Source organism: Cynocephalus volans, chromosome 8 (genome assembly GCF_027409185.1).
Source record: "Cynocephalus volans isolate mCynVol1 chromosome 8, mCynVol1.pri, whole genome shotgun sequence".
Classification (NCBI taxonomy): Eukaryota; Metazoa; Chordata; class Mammalia; order Dermoptera; family Cynocephalidae; genus Cynocephalus; species Cynocephalus volans.
The window spans coordinates 24,519,055-24,541,775 of record NC_084467.1 but is presented as its reverse complement, the minus strand read 5'-3'; the positions used below and the strand labels follow the sequence as shown (position 1 = coordinate 24,541,775).

Here is a 22,721-nt window from a genome sequence, read left to right as displayed (position 1 = left end):
ACCTGGGGCTTTGTTGGGGGGTGCCCAACTGCGGGAGGGTGTGAACAGGAACAAGCTTAGGGTGTTGCCAGGAGAAGGAACACTGGGCTTCTCTGGAGGACTTGAACTTGAGCCCAAGCTCTGCTGTGTGACTCTGGGCAAGTTTCTTACACTCTGAGCTTCATTCTCACATTCATTCTTTTTTAAACAAACAAACAAACAAACAAACAAACAAACAAAAAAACAGCTTTATTGGGATATAACTCACCTTAACTTCACCCACCTAAAGTGTACAATTCAATGATTTTTAGTATATTTGTATAGTTGCACAACCATCACCAATTTTAGAACATTTTTGTCACCCCCAAAGAAGCCCTGTACCCCTCAGCAGTTACTCCATTTCTCCCTAACCCCCAGTCCTAGGCGTTCACTAATCTACTTTGTGTCTCTCTGGATTTGCCTACTCTGGTCATCTTATATAAGTGGAATCGTACAATACGTGGTCTTTTGTGACTGATTTCTTTCACTTAGCATAATGTTTTCAAGGCTCACCCACACTGCCATGTGTATCAGTATTTCAGTCCTTTTTTGCAGGATGACATTCCATTATATGGATGTCCCATGTCTTATTTATCCATTCATCCATGGATGGACATTTGAGTGGTTTCCAACCTGTTGGCTATTCTGAATGATGCTATTTTTTGTATGGGACATATGTTTTCATTTTTCTTGAATATATACCCTAGGAGTAGAATTACTGAGTCATATGGTAACTCTGTGTTTAACATTTTGAAGAGCTGCCAGCCTGTTTTCTACAGCGGCTGCACCATTTTACGTTCCCACCCGCGGTGTGAGGGCTCCGAGTTCTCCACGTCCTTGCATCTCTTCATCCCTCGAGTATAGGGAACATCCACATTCAACGAGGCCAGGTGCTCACTGCAAAAGTGGGAAGGGAATTATCCCTTGAGGAGTCGTTTAGAAAATCCAGTGGCATGAAATCTATTAAAACCCCTGTTGGGCCTGGCACAGAGTAGGTGCTCAGTGACAGGAGATAAAGATTATCAAGGGGAGAAGCTGGGGGTGGTGAGGAATCATGGGGCCCTCTAAGAGCAGAGGAAAAGAGGAAGGTCTCTGTGTATGCTGACCACATACTGTGTGGGAGAACTGGTGCTTCAGTCCTCGTGACCCTCCGGCACGTGTCCTTGTCCCACCTGCTGATGGGGAACTGAGGCTCGGGCCAGGCAGCTTGCCCCAGGTCACCAGGCCGAGAAGTAGTCAGGCTCTGGAATGAGAGCCTTGTTTGGAGCATCTCATTTAATCTTCCAACCTTTGAGGTCAGTACTATTATTATGCCCATTTAGTAGGCAAAGAAACAGGCTCAGAGAGGTAGACTTACTTGCCCAGAGTTGCAGAGCTGCTTAAGGCCAGTGCTAGGATTTGGACCCAAGTGGTCTAGCTTTGGACTTTCTGTTCATTGCAAGGTCCCACGTGTCTCCCATGACTCAGGAGATGATGGTGAGGGCTTAGATGTCATCTGCCCCCTCCCTTTCCCAGGTCCATCTGTGTCCCACACAGAGCCTCATCTTGGCTTGGAGGCAGCCCTGAGGACAAGGGTGGCCCTAGGCAGGGCTCTGGGGACTCTGCCAGCCCTCTGCACAGTCCTTTTGTCCACCTTCTTGCTCTGTGCCTCAGTTTCCCATCTGGTGATGGTGGTGGTAACTCCTGAGGCCTCTGTGGCTCAGACCATCTTAGTCTGGCTTGTTCTGTCCCTTGAAGTGGAGGAGCCCAGAAGCCAGTGGGACAGCTTCGGACCGGGGGTGGGGAGTCACATCTCCACTGTGTGTTTGTGCTGGTTATAAATAACCCAGCAAACAGGAGGAAGAGGGAAACCACAGCCGACTCCTTGGGAGGCTAGGCCTGGACACACACACCCGCACACAGGGACATTTTGGTTATGTGTGGGTGTGTGGTGTGTGTCCTCAGGGTGCATGCTTGGCATGTGCCTGGGGAGGGTGTTGGAGCCTTTCGGTCTCCAAGGACAGCTGGAAGGGCTGGGCCTGCTGTAGGCTGACTCCAGCAGGGTCTGTTTGATTTACTGGGGGAGCCTGGGGGTCAGCCCAGTGGAGTCCTAGGGCTGGCCGGGTTCCTGGAGCCCCCTCCCCTGCTTTCAGATGGTCCCCAAGATCAGGCCAAGGGTCTGTCTCCAGGGCTGGTCCTGTGGGCGTGGGAACCAGGCAGGCACGGGGGGCCTCTGCCTGCTCTCCCAGCACCTTCCCCACCACTGGGCTCCCATTACCCCCTGCCGCCGCCTCCTTCCCCTTTCCTAACTCCATCCTGACTCTCCAGCTGAGTTCACTGACCTCTGGCAAGCTGCCTGGCCTTTCTGAGTCCATGAGTAAGGAAGCCTGTATCACCCGCCTCCTAAGATGAACTGAGGTCATGTCAGTAAAGGGCCTGGTGCTTAGTGGGTGCTCAGTACATGCTGCTTTCCTCCCAGCCCAGACCTGGTTGGAGATGGCTAGAACTGTCAGTTCCACTGGGAGCCCACCGATCTGCATTTTTTGCACATAATTTGCATAGATGTTTTAGGACCAAATATGCTGGAATCAGCCTCAGTTTCTCTTCCTTCCTCCCAGCTCACTTGGAGTCCTCCTGGCTGGGTTTTGGAGCAACCACAGAGAACCTTGTCCACCCCCTGATTTCACACATGGGGAGACTGAGGCCTAGAGAAGGGCGCAGGGCCTGGCCCAGGGTGACATAGAGGGTGGGGGCAGGAGGTAAATGATGTGGGTCTGTAGGGAGTGATCCCATCTGCAGTGTGCAGTGCACAAATATTGATGGAGGCTGGCTGTGTTCCGGAAATATTTTGGGTCCTGGGGATAGACCACACAGACCCAGACACTGCCCCCAGGAGCTGTTGCAGGTCAAGACAGACATTAAGTAAAGAAACAAGCTAATATTGGGCAGTGGTGACCTTTGAGGAATAACCCTGGTGTTGACAGAGTAGCATGGTGTGTAGGGAGGTCATGTGGGTGGATTTGGTGGTCAGAGAGGGGAGCTTCGAGTAGGAGCACACTGTCATGTCCTAGCGCCTACTCACTGCCTGTTAACTGCTAGGTATATTCTCGCTGGTGTCTCAATGTGCTGGGGATTATTGTCCCCGTTTCATAGGAGGGTGAACCGAGGCCCAGCGAGGTAAAGGGACTTGACCAGCCACCCAGTTTGGAAGTGGGAAGCCAGGGCTGGAGCACCTCATTACACACTGGGTTGTCCCATGGAGACTTATGGTCCCCAGGAGTGGGCAGCTCTGTGGCAGGTGTTGGCAAGGATAGTTGTGTAGCCTAGAGACTCAATTCCAGAGGCACCTGCTGGTGAGTCATTGGAGTGGTGGGTGGGACTGCTCACCTGAGGTAAGCCACCTGTCACGTGAGCATGCTCTGTCCTCTGTTTTTATCCTCTTGCAGACATTCAGACAGTCTGTCTGTATGCAGGGGTGGGGTGGCAGGTGATGGTCTCTGATGCTTGCCCTGCTCTTGAGCTTTCTGATGGGGGAGACTGAAGAGGGCTGGGAGTGGGCATGCTCTACAGTACAAAGAGCGTGGTCCTTGGGATTCAGCTAACCCTGGGTTCACATCCTGGCCCTGTTGCTCTGTGACCCTGGGTGGTGGCTTCACCTCCCTGGACTTTGGTTTGCACATCTGTGAAATGGGGATGATAATCCATCAGCGGTCAGGTACTTGTGAGGAGAAAGGAGGCAGTGTGCATATGAAGAGCCTGGCACATGGGAAGTGCTCCCTCTGTGGGGGCTGGAACCACTGTTCATGGTAAGGGACAGAGCAACCCCAGGCCTCCTCCAGAAAAACGCCCAGTAGAAAGGAAACTGGGATCCCTGAATGCATTCTCAGGGGTCCAGGAGATCACTGAGCACAGGATTTGGAGTAAGCTAGGCCAGGGTTCAGGTCCTGCTGTGCCACCACTGCTGGCTTAACAGCCTCACTCCTCATCTGTACATGGGGACAGTAGGGCCTGCTTCCCAGAGTGGCCGAGTGGGTTCAGTGAGATCTGGTGGAAGGCACCTGTTGGGGTGATGGGAGCGTGGTTTTGGCAGGCCCCCTCCCTTGGTGAACGGCAACACAGTGGAGGCGCAGAGTCCCCAAGACCATTGGACCAGGGAGGTGGTTGGTGTGTATGTGACATCCCAGCGGGCTCACGGAGGAGGCTTGTTTAAGCTGACTGAGCTTCACAAGGACATACCTGTCCTGCTGACTGTGGGAACTTGAGTGTCTAGAACAGTGCTTGGCACACAGTAGGTGCTTAGTAAAAGTTGGTTGTACTGATTAACGGGTTGAGTAGGTGCTGGCCAGGCAGACGTGGTAGGGAAGGATGGCCCAGGAAGCAGGAACAAGCCTAAAGGAGCCCTGTGTTCCCAGAGCCATAAAGTGGAATAGTGTGGGAGGAGCGTGGGAGTGGGCAGCTGGGAACTGGGGCTGCTGGGTTTGCAAAAGGGGCCTCAGTGGGTGGTCCTGCTCTCAGGCACAAGCTTGGGGACAGGAGTCAGTGAGCAGTGTGAGGGTGGCTGAGGGAGTGACATGAGAAGGCAGGTGGCTGGGATTGATGGAGGGGTGACAGAGGCATCCCAGCCCCTGTGTGAGGAGGGGCTGGCTTTCCCAGGGCCGGGCTGTTGTCCTCCGTCTAGGTGCAGGAGGCAGGGTGGGCAGCTGTAGGGTGGCCAGCCTGAACCCTGACTGGGACCGGCCAGGCCAGCAGAGCCAGGAACTGGGCTGGTGGGAGAAGGCAAACAGGTGGATGTCTGGGCATTGTGGGTCAACACGGCTGCCAGGCGGGCAATGCCAGGGGAGGGAGCCAGGCCCTGCCATGCCAGCCCGTCTGCGGTGAGACGTGGGTATGGCCCCTGCCAGCTCCTGCAGGGGCCTTTGTGTTCATTTCTTCTGCTCCGCCTTCGATTTCCTTGTAGGGATCCTCATGAATGGTCCCGATGGGGACTCGGCAGAACAAAGGGGCCAAGGGGTTTCACAGACCAGAGAAGGGCAGGGATGGGGACCCAGAAAGAAGGTGCTATTTTCTCATAATAGAAGTCCTGTGAGTTCATTGTAGAAAATTTGGAAACTACAGAAAGGTCCTCAGAAGAAATTGAAACTGGCTGTAATCCCATCACCCAGAGAGAGCCTCTGGGAACCTCTAGTTTAATTCCATGTTTGGAAATTCACTTTGGTAGTGAGTTCATTAAAACAGGATCAGTTCTATGTATTTTTTGCAACCTATTTTTTAAATATAATGATGATAATAGTATTAATAGCCAACATTTGCTGAGCAATTTGTTAATATGTAGGCATGCCCAGCCTCCTCCAGCAAACCTCATGAAGTGGGTATTATTTCCTTTGTTGTACCTGGAAAAGCAGGCTGAGACAGCTAAGTGTCTGCCCAAGGTCACACAGGTTTTGAGAGATAGACCTTCTGTAGATCCTTTCAACAACCCATACTGTATCGCCGCCTCCTGACCATCAATGTCTGTATGTTTACATATCCTTAAATATTCTCTGAAACAGATAAAAGAAAAAAAAAAAGCCTCCTATAATGTATTTATGCCTTTTAATGACCTTATTAGACAATGTGGATTTGCGAAAACAATTGTTGATAGCTGCATAATATTCCATGTTATAGCTGTGCTCTAACTTATTTAACTAGTCCCCTATTGTTGGGTATATAGGTTACTTCCTCTCTTTGACCTGGATCCTTGGCACAATGACTGAATTCTTGGAAGCCTAGAGTGTCAGAATCAGAAAGGCCCTTAGATCATCAAGCTCAATTTTTCATTTTACAAATGGGGCAAGGGAAAAGCAGAAAATAGGGAAGGGGGCTTGTCCGTGTTCTTGGAGGCCGTGGCCTCCTGAGCCAGGGATGCTGCCTGTTCTCCTGTTGTGCCTGGAGTGTGTGTGTGGATGGGGGCAGGTGTGCAGTGGGGAAGGGGGATCCTGGGGAGGATGGCGGGAACACAGGGCTGGGTAGTGGAGAAGGGAGGGCTGGAGCTGATGGCGGAAACCAGGCCTGGGGGACGGAGGGCTCTGCTGCCAGGATTTCCTTTGCAGAGGAGTTGGCTGGCCTGGGATGGGCCCAAAGGGGTGTTTCTTCTTCTCTGAGCTGTCCTTATGGATGAAGGGGATGTTGGCAGGATGAGGGTGGTGGGAGAGCTTGAGTATGTGAGTGTAAGAGTGAGGACAAGTGGGGGTGTTAGGGACAGAGTGTCACAGTGTGTGTCTCGGCTTTGCTGATTTTATTGGTGGGGAGTCTGTCAAGTTCAGCTTGGGCCTTCTCTGCCCCTCCTCCCCGCACTCCTCCCCCAGGCCCTCTGCTCTCTGGGGTGTGGGCTCCGTGGCCCCTTCCCCAGCAGGTGCAGTCTTCATGGCCCTCATCTCCAGCAACGAGCGAATGTGGGGGCGCTGGGTTCCCAGCTGGGGCAGCTGTGGATGGTTGGGGGGTGGGGACTGAGGCATCCCCCTCCCAGTCCAGGCTGTCCATTGTGTGGCCCCCTTGGCTGTCCTGCTGCCCAGAGCCTGGCCTGGGCCCACATTCCTGTGGTGACACTCTGGGTCTCCAGGGTGGAGCTGGTGAGCGTGAGGGGCACCGAGTTCTCACAGCACTGAGAGCCTTTGGGGGGTGAACTGGAGGGACAGGCCTGCAGGGATCCAAGGGGCTCTGCTGAGATCCCCCCCACCCTGCTTCCAGGAGCTTGCTTTTAAGTTGCTGTGTGTCTTCAGGCAAATCACTTGACCTCTCTGAGTGCTGCTTGGAAGGCTAATTCCCCACAACCCACCCCTCTTCTCAGGGGCTGGGGTAATGCAGGGGTTTTTCCTCTCTCTGCCTCAGTTTCCACATCTGTAGGAAGGGGGAGTTGAGCTCAGTGATCTCTGAGGCCTAGTTTAGCCTTAAAGTTGAGGCCTGAGGTGGGGAACAAATGCCATGGGCGTACCAACAAATGATTATTGAGCACTGACTGTGTGCTGGGCAGCATGAGCACTTTCAGTGCGTTATCTCACTTGACTCACAACAGCTCTATGAAGCATGTATTATTGTCCCCATTTAACCAGAGGCTCAGAGAGGTTAAGTAACTTGCCCCAAATCACCCAGCAAGTAAGCAGAACTGAACTTGAATCCAAGACAATCTGAACCTAAAGCTGGTCTCCAGTCCTTACTCATGTCACCTCTAGTCACCAGGAGAGTGGAGCTGAGTATGGCTAATTAGGGGAAGGAAGCTTGGGCAGAACTAATTACACTTGATTTTATTCTTAGCTTTTGCAGTGTGATTAGCACTGCACAGGGTGCTGGGCTCCCGGCACCCTGCCAGCTGACCTAATTTGTTTGTCTGTGTCTGTTTCTGTCACTTGACCTTTCTCCCCCATCATCCAGCCTGCCTCTCTTTCCCTGCACTCTCCCCTGCTGTGTGGCTTTGGCAATGCCACTTAACCTCTCTGAGCATTAATAGTCTCATATACAGCATGAGATTCTACTTCCCTCATGAGGAGGTTGAGGAATAAATGAGACAAAGTCTTCAGAAACAGTAATAGTAATATTAACGTAAAAGTAACAATAATCATGGCTACATTTACTTATTCAGCGCTTGCTTTGTGTTGGGTCCTGTGCTCAGCCCAGTACCTGCATGACCTTTTTAATCCTCACAGCAACTCTATGAGCTACATACTGTTATTATCATCCCTGTTTTACAGATGAGAAGACTGAGGTGCTGAGAGAGTAAGTGGCTTGCCTGGCAGCCAGTGGGCAGTAAAAGGAGGAGCTGATTCATTCTGGCTTAATCTCTGTGCTGTCCTCTTTCTCTGGGGAGGCTCCTGCTGGGGAGGGGAAGGTGGTGGATGCTGGGCATGAGAGATCCCAGACTTCCTGAATGGGCTTGGAAGGAGGCTGGCGGGAGGATGCCCTGGCTTTCCTGAATGTGTCCCCTGCGCTCACAGTGAGTGAGGCGTGGGTGGGAAGAGGTGGCCGTGGATGTGAGGAGAATGATCTGACACCCAGCTGATTGGGTCCCTCACCCACCCTAGCCCTGGCGAGGTGGTCCAGGGAGGGAAAGGGGCAGCTTTCTTGCCTCAGGCCCTGGGGAACCCAGGTGCCCTAAAACTCTGTGGGGAGGATCGATGGGGGCGGGTGTCTAGTGAGGGGGGCCCTCCAGTCCCTTCCGGGCTGGGATTCTGAGATGCCTCTGTGGGCCGACATTCTGGGTCAGTTCAAAATAGGGTGGTTGATAGGGGGCCCTGAGGGAAAATGGTAAGTGGTGACAGTCCATTGGGAAGGATGCCATGTCACAGCCCAGTATTGTGTGTTTGGGTGTGTGTGTGCATGTAGGGGAAGGAGCCTGGTGGTGGGCATGCGAGAGTGGGGTGTGCACTTGGTCGGGGGGTGCCTATTCAGGGATGCGTGGGCCGAGCATCTGGGGAGCAGAGTGGGTGTTTGGGAGTGCACAGTGTGTTTGCTGTGTGCTGGAGTGTGTGTGCAGATACTGGGTGGGTGTGGATTGCTGTGGGTATTGCTGAGTTGATGTTGTGCAGTGGGTGAGTAGGGGACATGGGTCATGTGTGTAGGAACCCAGGACAAGCACTGGGTCTGCGGGTGGCCCTGGAGTGTTCAGGGCAGGGGTTTCAGAGACCGAGGACCCATGCTCACACTTCAATTCTAAACCCCAGCCTCAGTGTCTGCATCTGTGGAATGAAGATAATGAACTGTGGGGGGTTGCGACAGAGCAGGCGATCTGCTCCCAGCACCAGCCTTGGGTGGGCCTCAGGTGGGCAGTCTCTGGAACCCCTGGAAACCCTCAGCTGCTCCCTGGGCTGATGCTCAGACCCCCACTGGCTGCTTGGGGGATCCTCCATGGGGTGTCTGCTCCCAGGACGGGTGGTGGTGGGAAGCGGAAGGGCCGGGGCCTCCACAGTGGGGGTGCCCACTGTCTGTGTGTGGTGGGTGTGGGGGTGTGGCGAGGGAAAGGCTGTGTAAGCCTGCAGGAGTGATGTGTGGTTTAGGGAACACACGTGTCATGCGTGCCTTGGGTGAGTGCGTGTGTGGTGCTCGTACACTGCTGAGGCCGTGCGAGGTATCGTGGGTGTGTGAGGTGAGGACAGGGCTGTGTTGTGTGTCTGTGGTCCCCTGGGTGGGTGGGCATGCACAGCTGAGGTGCAGCAAGTGGTGAGTAGGTGCTGGCAGGTGCGGGGCTGTGCTGCCTGGAGGCCGCAGCGGCGGACGGGTTGTGATGGGAATTTGCTGTCCCGTGTGTGCATCTGCTGGGGTGTGCGCTGTGTGCCTGAGGACACAGGGCTGTATCGTCTGCTGACTGCAGTGTGTGAGTGTGTTGGCTACGTGGATGTGCAGATGCCTCCTGTCAGGCACAGGAGGTGTGAGTGTACCTGGAGAGGGCATAGGGAGGGTCAGTTGGAGGCCAGCAGAGTGCTGGGGCTTTTGGATTCAGTTCTCCTTTAAGAGAATGGCATAGATAATTATGCTCATTATGCATGGAATTATGCAGATGAAGGGGTCGTCTGGGGGTCAACAGCTGTTTGTCACCCTTCTCCAGGCACTTTGTGACTTCTGAGGCTTTCCCTGTTGCTTCCGGGCCCTGTTCCCTGCACCCCTCTTCTCTCTGTCCCTCTGGGAGCTGAACCTACCAGCACCCCCAAAGCATTCCTGCCAGGCCTCAGGTGTCCCCAGCATTAAGGTCCTGCTGAGATTCCCAGGGTGAGCTCAGGCATGACTGGGACCCCTCACCCCACCACCCCGTCTGGGGGCTGCTTATTATTCGCAAAGAGTGTTCTCTTGGGCGTAGGCTTGGAAAATCACTGAGGTGGGCCCCTTCCCCAGCTTCGTCTCATCAGCGGGAGGCTAAATTAAGATGTGAGAGAATTATCTCCCTCTGACTCCCACTCTCGCCTTCTCTCCCTCTCTCACACCCACACCCAGCCCTCCCCACCTCTGCACCTTGGACCCCTGGCCTCCCCCGTCCTCTGCCTCTCTGTCCCTATCTCCTCCTTATCCCCTTCCTGTTATCCTCTCTGTGCCTCCATGATCTGTCTTCTGTGCCCCCCTCCCCATCTCTGTGGGGAGCTGGAGCTCCTGGTCCTTAGCATGGAGCAGATGGTTGTCATGGTAACAGTTGTCATGTCGATGGTGCTGCGCTAGGGGTGAATAGTATCTAGGTGAGAGCTACCTGAGTGGAGGCGGATGGGTTCACAGGAGGCTCGTGCTTGTCTTTGAGCCTCAGAGCTGCACAGTCTGCCCCCTTCTGCCACTCCCCCCCATACATATGCCTGTTTGCACCCAAAGGCACGTCGACACACCGTGCCTCTCTTTGGCTGCTTTTAGGTGAGTGCGTGTCAGGGTGTGTCTGTGTGCAGACTCTCTATGTCTCTGGGTGGGCTGTTTCAAGGGTCTGTGTGGCATCGGGGGGAGTGGTCTTTGGATCTGTGCAGGCCTTTCTGGAACAGGATATTGGGGGCTGGTATGTGGCACTGGTCACTGAAGAATCTTGAGGACTCCCTGTTTTGGCCACCACGTTTACCCCAGTTTGGGGGTCCCAGGGACCACAGACCGCTTAGAATCCCTCCTCCAAGCTAAAGACCTCCAAGCCACTCCCTGGCCTGCCTGGAAAGATAGAAACAGTGAAGATGGCCAGAAGCAGGAGCCTGAGCCCTGGTCGCTGCTCAGTCCCCATTCTGCTGTGTGACTCCCGGCTGCTTCCAAAGAACTGGAGGGGACAGGAGCAGAAAGTCCCTAAAGGACTCCAGCTTGGCTAGCCCAGGTTGTGGAGCCTAGTGGTGTACGGAGCTTTCTAGCTCCCCCAACCTGGGTCCTGGGATTTGTTCTTCTGGGCAGAGAGGGAGCTGGGGAAAGTTGGATGGTAGCTGCTCCTGGAATGTCTAAAAAGGAGGAAGACCCAGCAATTAGTCACAGGAGCAATTACACTAATTGTTCCACTCCGTGACTCACTGGTAGAAAGTAAATACTGATTAATTCATTACTTTGAGACTGTGAGTGTGTGTGTGGTGTGCGTTCAGTGAGAAGGGGCCTCTCCTGGCTTCTTGCCCTGGCTGGGCTGGGTAGGGCTTTGGAGCAGGTGATTGAGGCTAGGGGCAGTAAGCCAGGTTTGAGATCCTCTCTCTGGCTCTGTACGAACTCCAGAAGGGGGCCCGTCAGTGGCAGGAGTGTGAGAGGCTGAGCACAAAATACAGTGCCAATCCAGCCCCTCTCCTGCTCACACACCTTCCATGGCTCCCACTGTCAGCCAAACATTGCAGACACTTGGGCATCACCTCAGATCTACTGAACCACTGAGTTCAGCTTTCACAGTATTCTGATGTGCAGTCAGGATGAAAAGTGACCAATTTCTGAGAGAAAATCATCAGCTGGACACTAAAAGCCTTCTGTGATCAGACTTCGGCTGACTTCCCCAACCTCAACTCCAGCCTACCCTGCCCTGCCCCACCCCTGCCTTGTGAATTAGTCACATTTTCCAACTCCATTCCTTAACAAACATGTTTTGCATAACTGCTATGTGCCAGGCACCGTGCAAGACACGGGACACTGTCCTGCCTTCATTGTGTGTCTAGTTTAGTGGAGGTGGGTACAGCCATTGGACAAACGCACACTCCAGCTCACAAGTAGTGGCAGATGCTATGAAGTAGGAGTGCAGGATGCTTTGAAAGTTCAAAGTAGGAACTCATCTTGAGAGAGGTGACCTGGGAGTGGGAGTTAGCCAGCAACAGGTTGGAGGCTGAGGGGATGGGAAGGAAGAGTGTTCTAGGCAGAGGGAATAGCCTGAGTGAAAGAGGCAGGAGACCAGGCATGTTCCAGGAACAGAAAGAGGCCGGTGTGACTTGAGTCGAGTGTTTGGGGGTGTGCAGAGGGACACCGGGTGAGGTTCGAGGGGGACAGGGGCAGCTCCAAGGTCATAGGCTGCTCTTCCCCACCTCAGAGCCTTTGCCTATTCTGTTCCCTCTGCCTGAGATGCCTTTCACTCTTGATTTCAGTTGTTTAAGACCCAAATGCCATGTCCTTCATATCCTAGCTTCAGGAGTTAATCTCACCTTCCTCCTGAAAGCTCTTAGGGAACAGGGACTGTGGCTGGGCCAGTCTGCAACCAGGGTCGAAGGTGTGGCTGGAGTTGTGCCAAGGAGCAGGGCCAAGGCTGCCCTTCTTTGTGAGTCTGCACTCCTGCCTTTGAGGTCCTTAGCATTGACTCCAGCCCCAGGCTTGCAGGCGGGAGGAAGAGAGTCAGCACAGGAGCCCTCGCTCCCGGCCTTTCTAGGTTCCAACTCTTGAAAGAGTCTTGGGCCTGGCAAGCTGGACCCTTGGAGAAGCCCCTGTCACCCCTCCTGACCCCCTGAAGCCCCTTACAGCAGAAGCAGAGTCTGAGCTGACTCTGGGTGTTGAGATACTCTGGGGTAGGAAAGGGGAGGTGGGCTGGATTCTTGTTTTGGGGAACAGCCAGGGCTAGGGCTGGAGCCTGCACTCCCTTCTATTCCTTCCCCCCACCCCCCATCCAAGGCATTTCCCTCCCAGAGCCCCAAATTCCCCATCACCCATGTCTACCTGATAGAACTAACCTGTGGGAATTTGAAGTGGGAGACTTTGGGTCCCAAGTGGGAGCTGGATCTCATCGCATTACCTGCTGTCTGGTGACCTGGGGCAACTGGGCCTCAGTTCTTTTATCTGTGGAATGGGGTGACCTTTACATACCCCTTTCCCTCCCCCCCAGTCTGCCTGTATTGAGGACTCCATGGGGTCTTGTCTGTGAAAGGCACTTGTAAGTGGGGCTGATGACACTGGCCACACAGAGAGTGACAGCCTATGCTGAGCACCTGCTGCATACCAGGGTGTGCTCAGCACTGCATGTGAATTAGCATACTGCGTGCTCATAACCCAGTGAGGCAGGCACTCTTCTGCTTGTTTTACAAATGAGTAAACTGAGGCATGAAGAAATTAAATAACTTACCCCAGGTCCCACATTTAGTAAGTGATAGAGCCAGCATTCAAATCCAGCATTGCTACCTGCTTTAAACCTTCTGTCACTCAGTGGTTCTAGTCGGGGGCTGGGGAAGCAACCAGGGCTCCCCAGTGGTGGCTGTCAGGGAGGAAGAATGGGCTGCTCCACTGGTCCCTGAGTGGGTGGGAAGTGACCATCAGCCTGGTCCCCAGCTCCCTGTTGCCCACATGGATGTCGCTCACCCACGAGCATGCCTGTCATCTGTCTGGGCTTGTTCAGGCCACTGGCGTCAGGTGATGAGCGCTGTGCCCATCTCTACCCTCCTCAGGCCCAGCGCTGGCGCAGCGAGAACTTCGAGAGGCCTGTGGATCTTGAGGGCTCTGGGGACGACGACTCCTTTCCTGATGATGAACTGGATGACCTCTACTCGGGGTCAGGCTCGGGCTGTAAGTATCGCCCTCCTTCCCTGCCTGTCTGCAATGACCAGTCTGCATCAGCGCCCACCCCTGAGGAACCCAATCAGGCTCGCTTAAGCACGGCGGGGGAGTTACTGTGCAGAGGTCAGGCAGAGGTATGTCATGGACCCCAAGAACAGGAAGGGCAGACCATCCTCCCAGGGATGGAGCCAGGTCTGGAGGACCTCAGAGCCCATTACTCCCAGTGCCCCATGGTCTCATCTCTGCATTTCTGTGTATACTGCTTGGGTCTCTGCAGACCTGTGGACTGTGTCCTCCAGCCTCTGTTGGGAAACAGATGCTGCTGAGTAGCCCAGGGCTCACATTATGATTCCAGCCACTTTGAGGAATTTAGCAGCCATCTCTCTGGCAGGGCAAATCCTCAGCAGAGACAATTTGATCAGCCCAGCTTGGGTCAGCTGGCCCACTTGGGTCCAGTCAGCAGTAGCCAAGGGTGGGGTTCGGGCAGTGATGACAAAGGGCAGGTGTCTTGTGTGGTGGGACATCTGGTTACTGGCCCTGCCCTGGGGAAGGTGAGTCCAGCCCTCGTGGGTCCAGCAGAGTGGTGTGAGATGAGGGAGGTCAGCCCAGCCTTGCTGCCCAACAGCTGTGTGACCTGGAGCACCTTCCCTCTCAGCCTCTGAGTTCTCATCCGCAGATGGTGGTAAATATTCCTTCCTCAGGAGGGGTAGGATAGGAAGTCAGGGTCTGGCACAGAGAAGGAGCTTTAAAAATGGTAGCAAAAAGAGGGGGGGGCTGCACTTGGGCCCAGCAAGGGGACAGGCGGGTGTCCGATGCAAGGGTGTGAGGTCTACATGCCACAGAATTGGCTGTCCATAGCACCCAGCCTCTGGTCTCCCCTCTTTAGCCCACTTCTTTTAAGCCTCTTCCAAGTTAATGACTACAAACCCATCTCTGCTGGGTTACATCTCTACTCCCGAACCTCCCTGGCTCACACCCCTCCTCTGCCTGGCGCAGGCCCCCAGGAGCTGGTGGTGGCTTCTCTCTCTCCCTGCCCTCTCCCCACCCCCAGTCTCATTTCCTCCAGGTCCCTTCACTTGTCCCTGCTTTGAGTCAGCCAGGTGGCTGAAGGTTCTCCAGTAGGAAGAGCTTGTTCTCCCTCTTGCCCTCTGCCTGTGCCTCTGCGGGGAGCCCTTAGCTACTCACTGCCTTGGGCACGTGCTAGGGTGCACTTGGGTCTGACTCTTCCCAGAATGCCCCTCCCTTGCTTCCCTTCATCCCCCAGTGAGATTTACAGCCAGGAGGGACTTAGTTGCTGCCTGGATTCAACCTGATAGAAGCCACCGGCTGGGTGGACTGGAACAGTCAGGGAAGGCTTCCCGGAAAAGGTGTTCCCAGAAGAATTTTTGTGAGGCAGAGGGGAGGTGGGGAACATGAGCAACTGGTCCCCTTTGGCCAGGCTGCACCTTCCTCCTTTCCCTCATCTTTTCCTGGGAGAGTTGGGCAGAGAGAGGGGGTTGGGAGCCCCCAGTCCCGGGAGTTGCTTGCCTGGGATCCTCATGCCCCTCACAAGCAACCGGCTCCCTAGCTCTCTCCCTCTCCCCCACCCCCTCAGACTTCGAGCAGGAGTCGGGCATTGAGACAGCCATGCGGTTCAGCCCAGATGTGGCCCTGGCGGTGTCTACCACGCCTGCTGCGCTGCCCACCACGGACATCCAGCCTGTGGGCACCCCGTTTGAAGAGCTGCCCTCTGAGCGCCCTACCCCGGAGCCGGCCACCAGCCCCCTGGTGGTGACAAAGGTCCCGGAAGAGCCCAGCCAGAGAGCTACCACCATTTCCACTACCACGGCCACCACTGCTGCCACCACCACAGGGGCCCCAACTGTGGCCACAGTGGGCGCAACTGCCACCCCCAGCACCCCTGCAGTGCCCCCTTCCACGGCCACCACTGCTGTCATAAGGACCACCGGTATACGGAGGCTTCTGCCTCTTCCACTGACCACGGCAGCCACGGCCCGGGCCACCACCCCAGCGGGACCCTCACCTCCCACCACGGTGGCTGTCTTGGACACAGAGGCCCCAACACCCAGGTTGGTCAGCACAGCTACCTCCCGGCCAAGAGCCCTTCCCAGGCCAGCTACCACCCAGGAGCCTGACATTCCCCAGAGGAGCACCCTGCCCCTGGGAACCACTGCCCCTGGACCTACAGAAGTGGCTCAGGTGAGGGCTTTGGGAGGGGACAGGGAGTGAGAGCAGAGGAGGATGGGTCAGGGCCTGAGTGGGGAGGATGGAGTTGGGCAGGGGTGAGGACTGGGAGGTTCTAGATGAGCCAGATGGTGGGGGCGGGGAGGAGACGGGGCGGGGATGGGAGGGGGGGCAGAGGACCACAGCTGGGTGTGAGTCACAGGACGGGGACGTGGATCAGATGGATGGGGATGGGAGAGGGACAGAAAGCCAGGGGTGGGGTGGCTGCTTCTTAATGTTAGGACAGGAAGGAATTGGGTGAATGTGTATGTTGGGGCTGGGGAGGGCCATGGGCCTGTGTGTTCTGGTTAAGGGCATAGACCCAGGAGCCAGCAGTGTGGGCTTGAATCCTTCTACTGCCACTTTTTAGCCACCTGACTTCAGGCCGGTCACCGATCTCTTCTATACTTCCATTTCCTTATCTATGAAAAGGAGAAAATAATAGAATGCATATCACAAGGTTGTGAGAATTAAACTTTCTGACATATCCAAAGTGCTTAGAACAGAGTGGCTGGCAATGGTGAGTGAGCCCAGCGCTCAGTGTTGTGATGCTGTCGTGGTTACTGTTATGGGTCTGGGGTGATGAAGAGCGCGGCTGTGCGGGAGCCTCACTCACACGCTGCACCGCCGGGGTGCCAGGCCCGGTGCCCAGCGCTCCGCCTGAGCCGTCTCCTCCATGCCCCCACCCCCACCTTGTAGGGCAGCGCTATGGTCATCTTGTTTTACAGGTGATGCAGTGGAGGCACAGGGAGGTGAGGCCACTTTCCTAGGGCTGTTCATGATCTGAACCTGGGCAGCTGGCTCCAAGGCTGGGCAGTCTTCCAGGCTCAGGCGGCGTGTGTGTGTGTTTGGGATACAATGGATAGGGTGGGGGATTGCAAGGAAGAGGATAAAGATGTCAGGAATGCTGGGCATAGTGAGTATAGGGAAGTGGGAGAGGTGGTCTGGTCCCTGCTGGGTGCACTGGGCAAGGAGGTGGCAACACTGGAATACCAATGCCCCTTGCAGGCGGCCTCACAGAGGAGGCCCCTCAGGCCATGGAACTGCCATTGGGTCAGTGTCAGCCCCTCAGACTCCCCAGCCAGCCCCAGCAGGCCCTTCTCTTGGCTCCTCTGAGCAGCTGAGGCAGCCTGGTGCTTTCACAGAGACTCAGCCAAGCAGGAATGGGAAACAGTGACAGGCAGGAAGCCAAGAGTGGCTGGCACACAAAGCCCAGTCTGGTATAGCCACGGTGTACCCTGTGTAGCCTCTTCTTGGCCTGGACACCAGGCCCACTCTTTCCATGCCCACCTAGGAAGTAGCTACACCCCTGCCCTCGTGGCTCCCATAGCCCCCAGTTTAGTCTCATGATTCCTAGCTCTTGTCCTGCCTTGATGTGGTGAGAGCTATTGGGATTTGCAGTCACTGGGTTGGTTCCCTGGACACCTGCCCCCAAGGGCATCGCAATCAGTGGGCTGTGCTCTTAAGCTGACCTCCAGGCTAAGGGGCTCACCTCCACTTCGGGCATGTGGACTGGGCACCAGGCTCAAGTACTTAACAGCTGCACCCAGCAGTCCCCAAACGGCTTCTCAACAGCAGCTGGAGGGGAAGTGATGGAGACAGGATGGGGACAGGATGTGGCCAAAGTGCAACCAGAGGCAGTGAAATAGAATTGTTAGGAACACAGACCCTGGAGTTGGGTAGATCTGGATTTTAGTTCCATTTCTGCCACTTACTAGATGTGTGTCCTTGAGCAAGTCACTTAACCTCTCTGAGCCTACTTCCTGCTCTGTAAGTTGGAGGTAATAATACCTCCTTCATGGGGTTGATGCCTGGCACATGGTGAGTGCTTAGCGTTAGTCCTGCTGGGACAGCAGAATGGTGGTGGTGGCCTTGTGTGTGTATGTGGCTGCCCTGTGGCAAGGGGTGCTGAGGCCTGACTCCTAGGCTCATGCCATCCTCTGCAGACCCCAACTCCAGAGTCCTTCCTGACCACGATTGGGGATGAGCCAGAGGTGCCAGTGACTGGGGGGCCCAGTGGGGACTTCGAGCTGCCGGAAGAAGAGCCCACACAGCCAGACACAGCCAATGAGGTGGTGGCTGTGGGAGGGGCTGCGGCCAAGCCGTCACCTCCACCTGGGACACTGCCAAAGGGTGCCCGCCCAGGCCCCGGCCTCCTGGACAATGCCATCGACTCGGGCAGCTCAGCTGCTCAGCTGCCTCAGAAGAGTATCCTGGAGCGGAAGGAGGTGCTCGTAGGTAAGGCTTGGGGTCTGGACCAAAGGGAGGCCTGGGAGGAGCCCAGAGTGAGGTAGTTTGTTGGGCCTTAGTTTCCCTTTAGGAACCCAGAATGGAGTCAGGGTGTGGTTTTCCTAGGAGCCAGATAGGAAGGGAAAGCCAGAGACTTGACCCCCAGGACCTGCCCTCAGGTTCCTCTCCTGACCTTCCCCCTTAACGAAGTCTGACTCTGACTTCATCTCCATCTCTGGCATGTTCCTCAGTGCCCTCTGACTCCTTCTTGGCCTCTGACTTTGACCACTGCTCTCCTGGGCCACGCTGGCTGGCTCCCCGGGGCCTCACTTCCTGGATGCTAATCTCTGACCCATCCATCGGCTTTACCTTCCCCATCCTTGACCCCAGCCCCTGTGGACCTGCCCTGGCCACATCTCCTAGAGTCTCTGGACTCTTGGTCTGAATCCTGGTTCCCCACTTAGGAACAGTGTGGCCTCAGGCGAGGTACTTCACCTCTCCAGCTTTCCTTCTCTTCATCTGTGGATTGGGGACAGTCATTCTGTACCTAATCAATTCGGAAATGCACATCTGTTCCTATGTTAACTCCTCTGTCATTTGGATGTGTCCTAGTTTAGTGGGCAGCGTTTTTTCTTTCCTAGTGGTTATGAAATATGGGAGCATCTTGTGACAGATGGCACTCACCTTTGACGAGGACCCTGGCACCTCCCTGCCAGGGCTGGTGTGAGGGTTCTGTGGGTTAGTGCATGTTAGGTGATCAGAACAAGCCAGTGCTGGCAGCAGTAGTTGGTAGTGACTCCCACTCCAATCTCAGAGTTGGGACTCCCAGCCCTCGCCCCACACTGGCCTGGACCCTGACCCCAGGCCTTGACCTCTGCCCTCTTCCTCTGCAGCCGTGATTGTGGGCGGGGTGGTGGGCGCCCTCTTCGCCGCCTTCTTGGTCACACTGCTCATCTACCGCATGAAGAAGAAGGACGAGGGCAGCTACACGCTGGAGGAGCCCAAGCAGGCCAGTGTCACGTACCAGAAGCCTGACAAGCAGGAGGAGTTCTACGCCTAGCCGAGCCGTGAGCCATGTGTCTGCAGCCTCGGCACCGCCCTTCATCCAGTCCCCAGCCCGCCTCCCAGCCCAGGCCTGGGACTGGTCCCGGAAGGGAGCCTGGCCTTAGGTCTTCTCTGCCCTCCCTCCCGAGGCCTGCCAAGGCTGCCAGCCTCGCACAGATCCGCCCCGAGGAATGGGGGTGCTGCCACCTGCCCCAGACTATACCCTTACGAGCTCATCTCTCGTGCCCCCACCAGCCTGGGGCTTCAGGACCTCCTGCCAGCCGGACAGGAGGAAAGAAGCTCCCGACTGGCTGGTGGAAGAAGGGGTGGGGCTTGAGATGGGTCTGATCCCCAGCCTGGCCTCCACTGGGCTGGTCCAGGTCTCCTTTTTGGGGCAGAGAGGCACTCAAGCTCGTTTCCAGGACAGACATTTGGCAAACTCTGCCCTTGAAGTCATCTAAACACTGCAGCCTCTCGTTCCTGTCACAGGGCCTCTCTCTGCCTGAGTGAGAGGGTGTTCCCTGCTTTGTCCTGGCCTTCCTGGGGTTTGGGATCATTCTCTCCTCCCCCCACCCAGTGCACATGCGCCCTGGCCTCACTTCTTTCTGCGCCTTCCCCTGGGGAAATGGTTTCCTGAGGGTTCTGGGACAGCCACTGGTGAGGAGGGGCTGCTCTCATCTCCCTCCTCGAAGAGGTACTGCACAGACACCATCTCCCACACTACCACACATATTGTCACACGGTCACACACAAAATCGTACACAATCCTGACCACCCAGCCAATCAAGACATATCACAGACACACATTCTTCCAGAGATGTTTATCCTCATGCGTTTCTTGTACACTCTCCAGACAGTGCAATATAAGTCACTAGTCATGGTCACCCAGATGCTGACAGTGTGGCCTCTCCCTTGCCCCCATACACACACTCTGGTACCACACATGTCCCTAGCTTCAGGCTCACTGAGGAGGGTGGAACTGAGCTGGAACAATCAGCCCATATTGGGTCCCCCTGAGTTGCCCTGTCACACTCAGACCCCCCCAGGGCACCCACACCAACCACATTGCCACCAACTCCGGCCTATGTCAGACACAATCCCATGTGGATGCACACTCCATGTGACCCCGCTCTCATGCTGGGGGTGGGCCCTTGCCTTTCCTGGAATAAAGTGTGGTGCCAGAAACCCAGAGCACTGCACACCAGGCGGGCCTGGCCTCACCCCTGCCTGCTTCTGTCCCCTCTGTAGCCTGCAAAGGGGGACATTTAGGGCCAGTCCCTCACCAACTGGGAGCCTCAGGCCTTCCCCAAGGCTGAGGAGGGAAGGGATTGGTTCCTGAAATTGGCCCCAGACTGGATGGTGCTTGGGTCTCCCAGGACCAAAGGTCCCGGGGGGGGAGGGGGCATGTGGTCTGGCTTCTGGTCCCCCTGTGTCCCCTTCCTGCTCTGAGCTAGGACACAAGTCTGCCTCCCAGGACACAAGTCTCCAAAGTGCCTGTGAGGGTGGGCCCTTCTGTACCTTCAGCCCCACCCCTCCCCAGGGCCCACCCATGTAGTCAAATGGCCCCAGCTGGAAGCAGCCCATCAGGATGCCCCAGGCACTGAGGGCCGAGGTTTGAGGGATTAGAGCAGGTGACAGGGTTCGGGAGGGGTGGGGGTCACAGGCCCCAGCTCTCCTTCCCCTTCTTTGTTACCCCTGGGGGGCATTTCTGTAGGTATTTTAAATGTGGAGTCACAGATCTGTTGGGGGGCATGCTCACACCCTTGGCTGTGGTGTGAGTTGTGACTGGCTGGCACTCATACCCCCACCACCCAGAGTCAAGTCAGGAATGTAGGTTTTATTTCTATTCCCTTTTCGAGATTCCCTGGCAGCAGATTTCTGCTGGGTGAGGAGTGGGGGTGCCTGAGGCAGTGAGGGGCAGGTTCCAGGGAGTTGTCCCACAGCCTGTCTTTTTGAGGGCTCCCACTTCCAGGCAGGGCTCCATCTCCAGACCCTAAAGCCCCCCTTGGCAGGGCCTGGAGGCTTGTGAGGAAGCCAGCTGGGCCCAGCCTTTGAGGAGGGGAGGGGTGGGGGAGGCACCTTGTGCCCATGAGACCTGTAGGAGGTGGCTCAGCCTCAGTAATTCCTAGAGCAGAGGGCTGGGGCAACGGGAATGTAGGAGACCAAGTTTCAGCGCCTTCTACCCAGCTCCCTTGTGGGCTGCTGTCTTGGGGACAGCTGTTCTGGTGAGAAGGTTTGAGCACGTTGAGGCCAAAAAACCAGGGAGGATGGAGGAGAGAGATCCTGGTCACCCTGGCCCCAGGGGACTCTGGCACTGAGGCTGGAGCCCAGCTGGGGGCAGCCCTGCAGGCCTGACTCCTGATATCTAAGGGCTGGCTTCTGACTTGGGCCTTGGGGTTTTGCCTGCCGGCACCAGCCTCTCTTCACATTCTTAGCATTGTAGAGAAGAGGCTGAGGGCCTTGTGCCTGGGGTCCTGGACCCAGGCACACGTCCAGGCTCTTTCCTGACCAGCCCAAATCTGCTCTGGCCAGCATGACTGGGGCAAGGCAATCCAAGAGACAGTTTGGTTAAAAGGACGAGCTGGAGCTCACCAAGGTGCAATGTGGGTGTAGGGCCCTCACCTATACCCCTCCTCGCCCCTGGCACGTGGTCTGATGCGTGCAGGGCCTGCCCACTGGGTCCGCAGACACATCAGTGCCCCTGGGGAGAGTGCCCTGCAGGGCCCTGGCACTTCCTGGAAGCACAGAGAATCCAAATGAGAAGGAGCTTGTGTGGCTTGAGAGCCTCCTGGGCCTTGGCTCTCAGAGAGCACGAGGCAGGCAGGGGCTAGAGTTGGGGGCTGGGCCCACCCCTCGGCTGTTACTTTTAAAGCCCAGGCTCTGTCTCTCCAGGGGGCCAGAAAGGCTGGTCCCCTTGATCACTGGAGGCATATGAGTGGCAACCAGGGCTGTACAGTGCAGGGCAGGACTGTGGGCAGGGGCTTGGGGTGCTTGGGTCAGAGCCATCTGTCAGGCTTCCAGGCTGGGGCCCATGGGCACAGACCCACCTTGGCCTCTTGGAGCAGGAGTGGCCTTCTCAGCTCTCCTGGATTTCTTCTCCTGACAGCCACACCCTGGACTTGCCTCCCTGGGCCTGCCTGTAAATAGAAGCTCACAAACTGTGTACAGATTTACAGAGACACCAGGGCTCCGAGAGTCATCTGAGGGCTGATGGCCCAGTGTCCCCAGGTGCCCGCCTGGCCACAGTGTGGTGAATGCATGTACATATTTTTCGTAGGCAGTGTGGCTCCAGAGAGCCCCCTGAAGACAGTGTCCCTCCCTCTGGTGAGTCCTTTCTCCTGTACAGAGCCCTCCAAGAACCTGGCCTGGGGTGGGTGGGAGTCTGTCTGTCCCTCCCCCAGGCCTTCCCTGCCCTTTCTGCCCCCATAACCTGTTTATTAACTGTACCTGTCCTGAGTTCATGGCCAAAACTTTCAATAAGAAAAAGCAGAGGAAAAAGACAGTGGAAGAGAGGCCGAGGCGCCTGCCCCGCCGTGCGTCCTCTCCAGCTCCAGCCTTGTGAAGGAACTGGTTCTTTTGGTTTTTTGTTTTGTTTGGTTTTTTTTTTTTTTTAACATTTCCCGTGCTGTACCCATTTATAAGAGGAAATAAAATTAAGCTGAAAGGATGTACTGTGGCCAGAGTGTGAGATAAATACAGAGGTCATTCGGGGAGGGGCGACCCATGGTGCCACCTCGGGCCTCAGCCACTGTTGCCATTAGAAGAATTGAGAGCCAAGCAGGGAAAGTGACCAACAACCGGTTGTGGGAGCC

General features: G+C 55.8%; 1 protein-coding gene across 1 annotated transcript in view; it reads left to right on the top strand.

Annotated features, from left to right (window-relative positions):
* Positions 1 to 18,925, top strand: part of SDC3 (syndecan 3) — a 34,563-nt gene extending 15,638 nt beyond the window's left edge. The window contains exons 2-5 of the mRNA XM_063106775.1: positions 13,305 to 13,422; positions 15,008 to 15,612; positions 17,583 to 17,874; positions 18,759 to 18,925. Coding sequence (XP_062962845.1) covers positions 13,305 to 13,422; positions 15,008 to 15,612; positions 17,583 to 17,874; positions 18,759 to 18,925 — 1,182 coding nt within the window. The remainder of the gene's footprint in view (positions 1 to 13,304; positions 13,423 to 15,007; positions 15,613 to 17,582; positions 17,875 to 18,758) is intronic.
* The last annotated feature ends 3,796 nt before the right edge of the window (positions 18,926 to 22,721 follow it).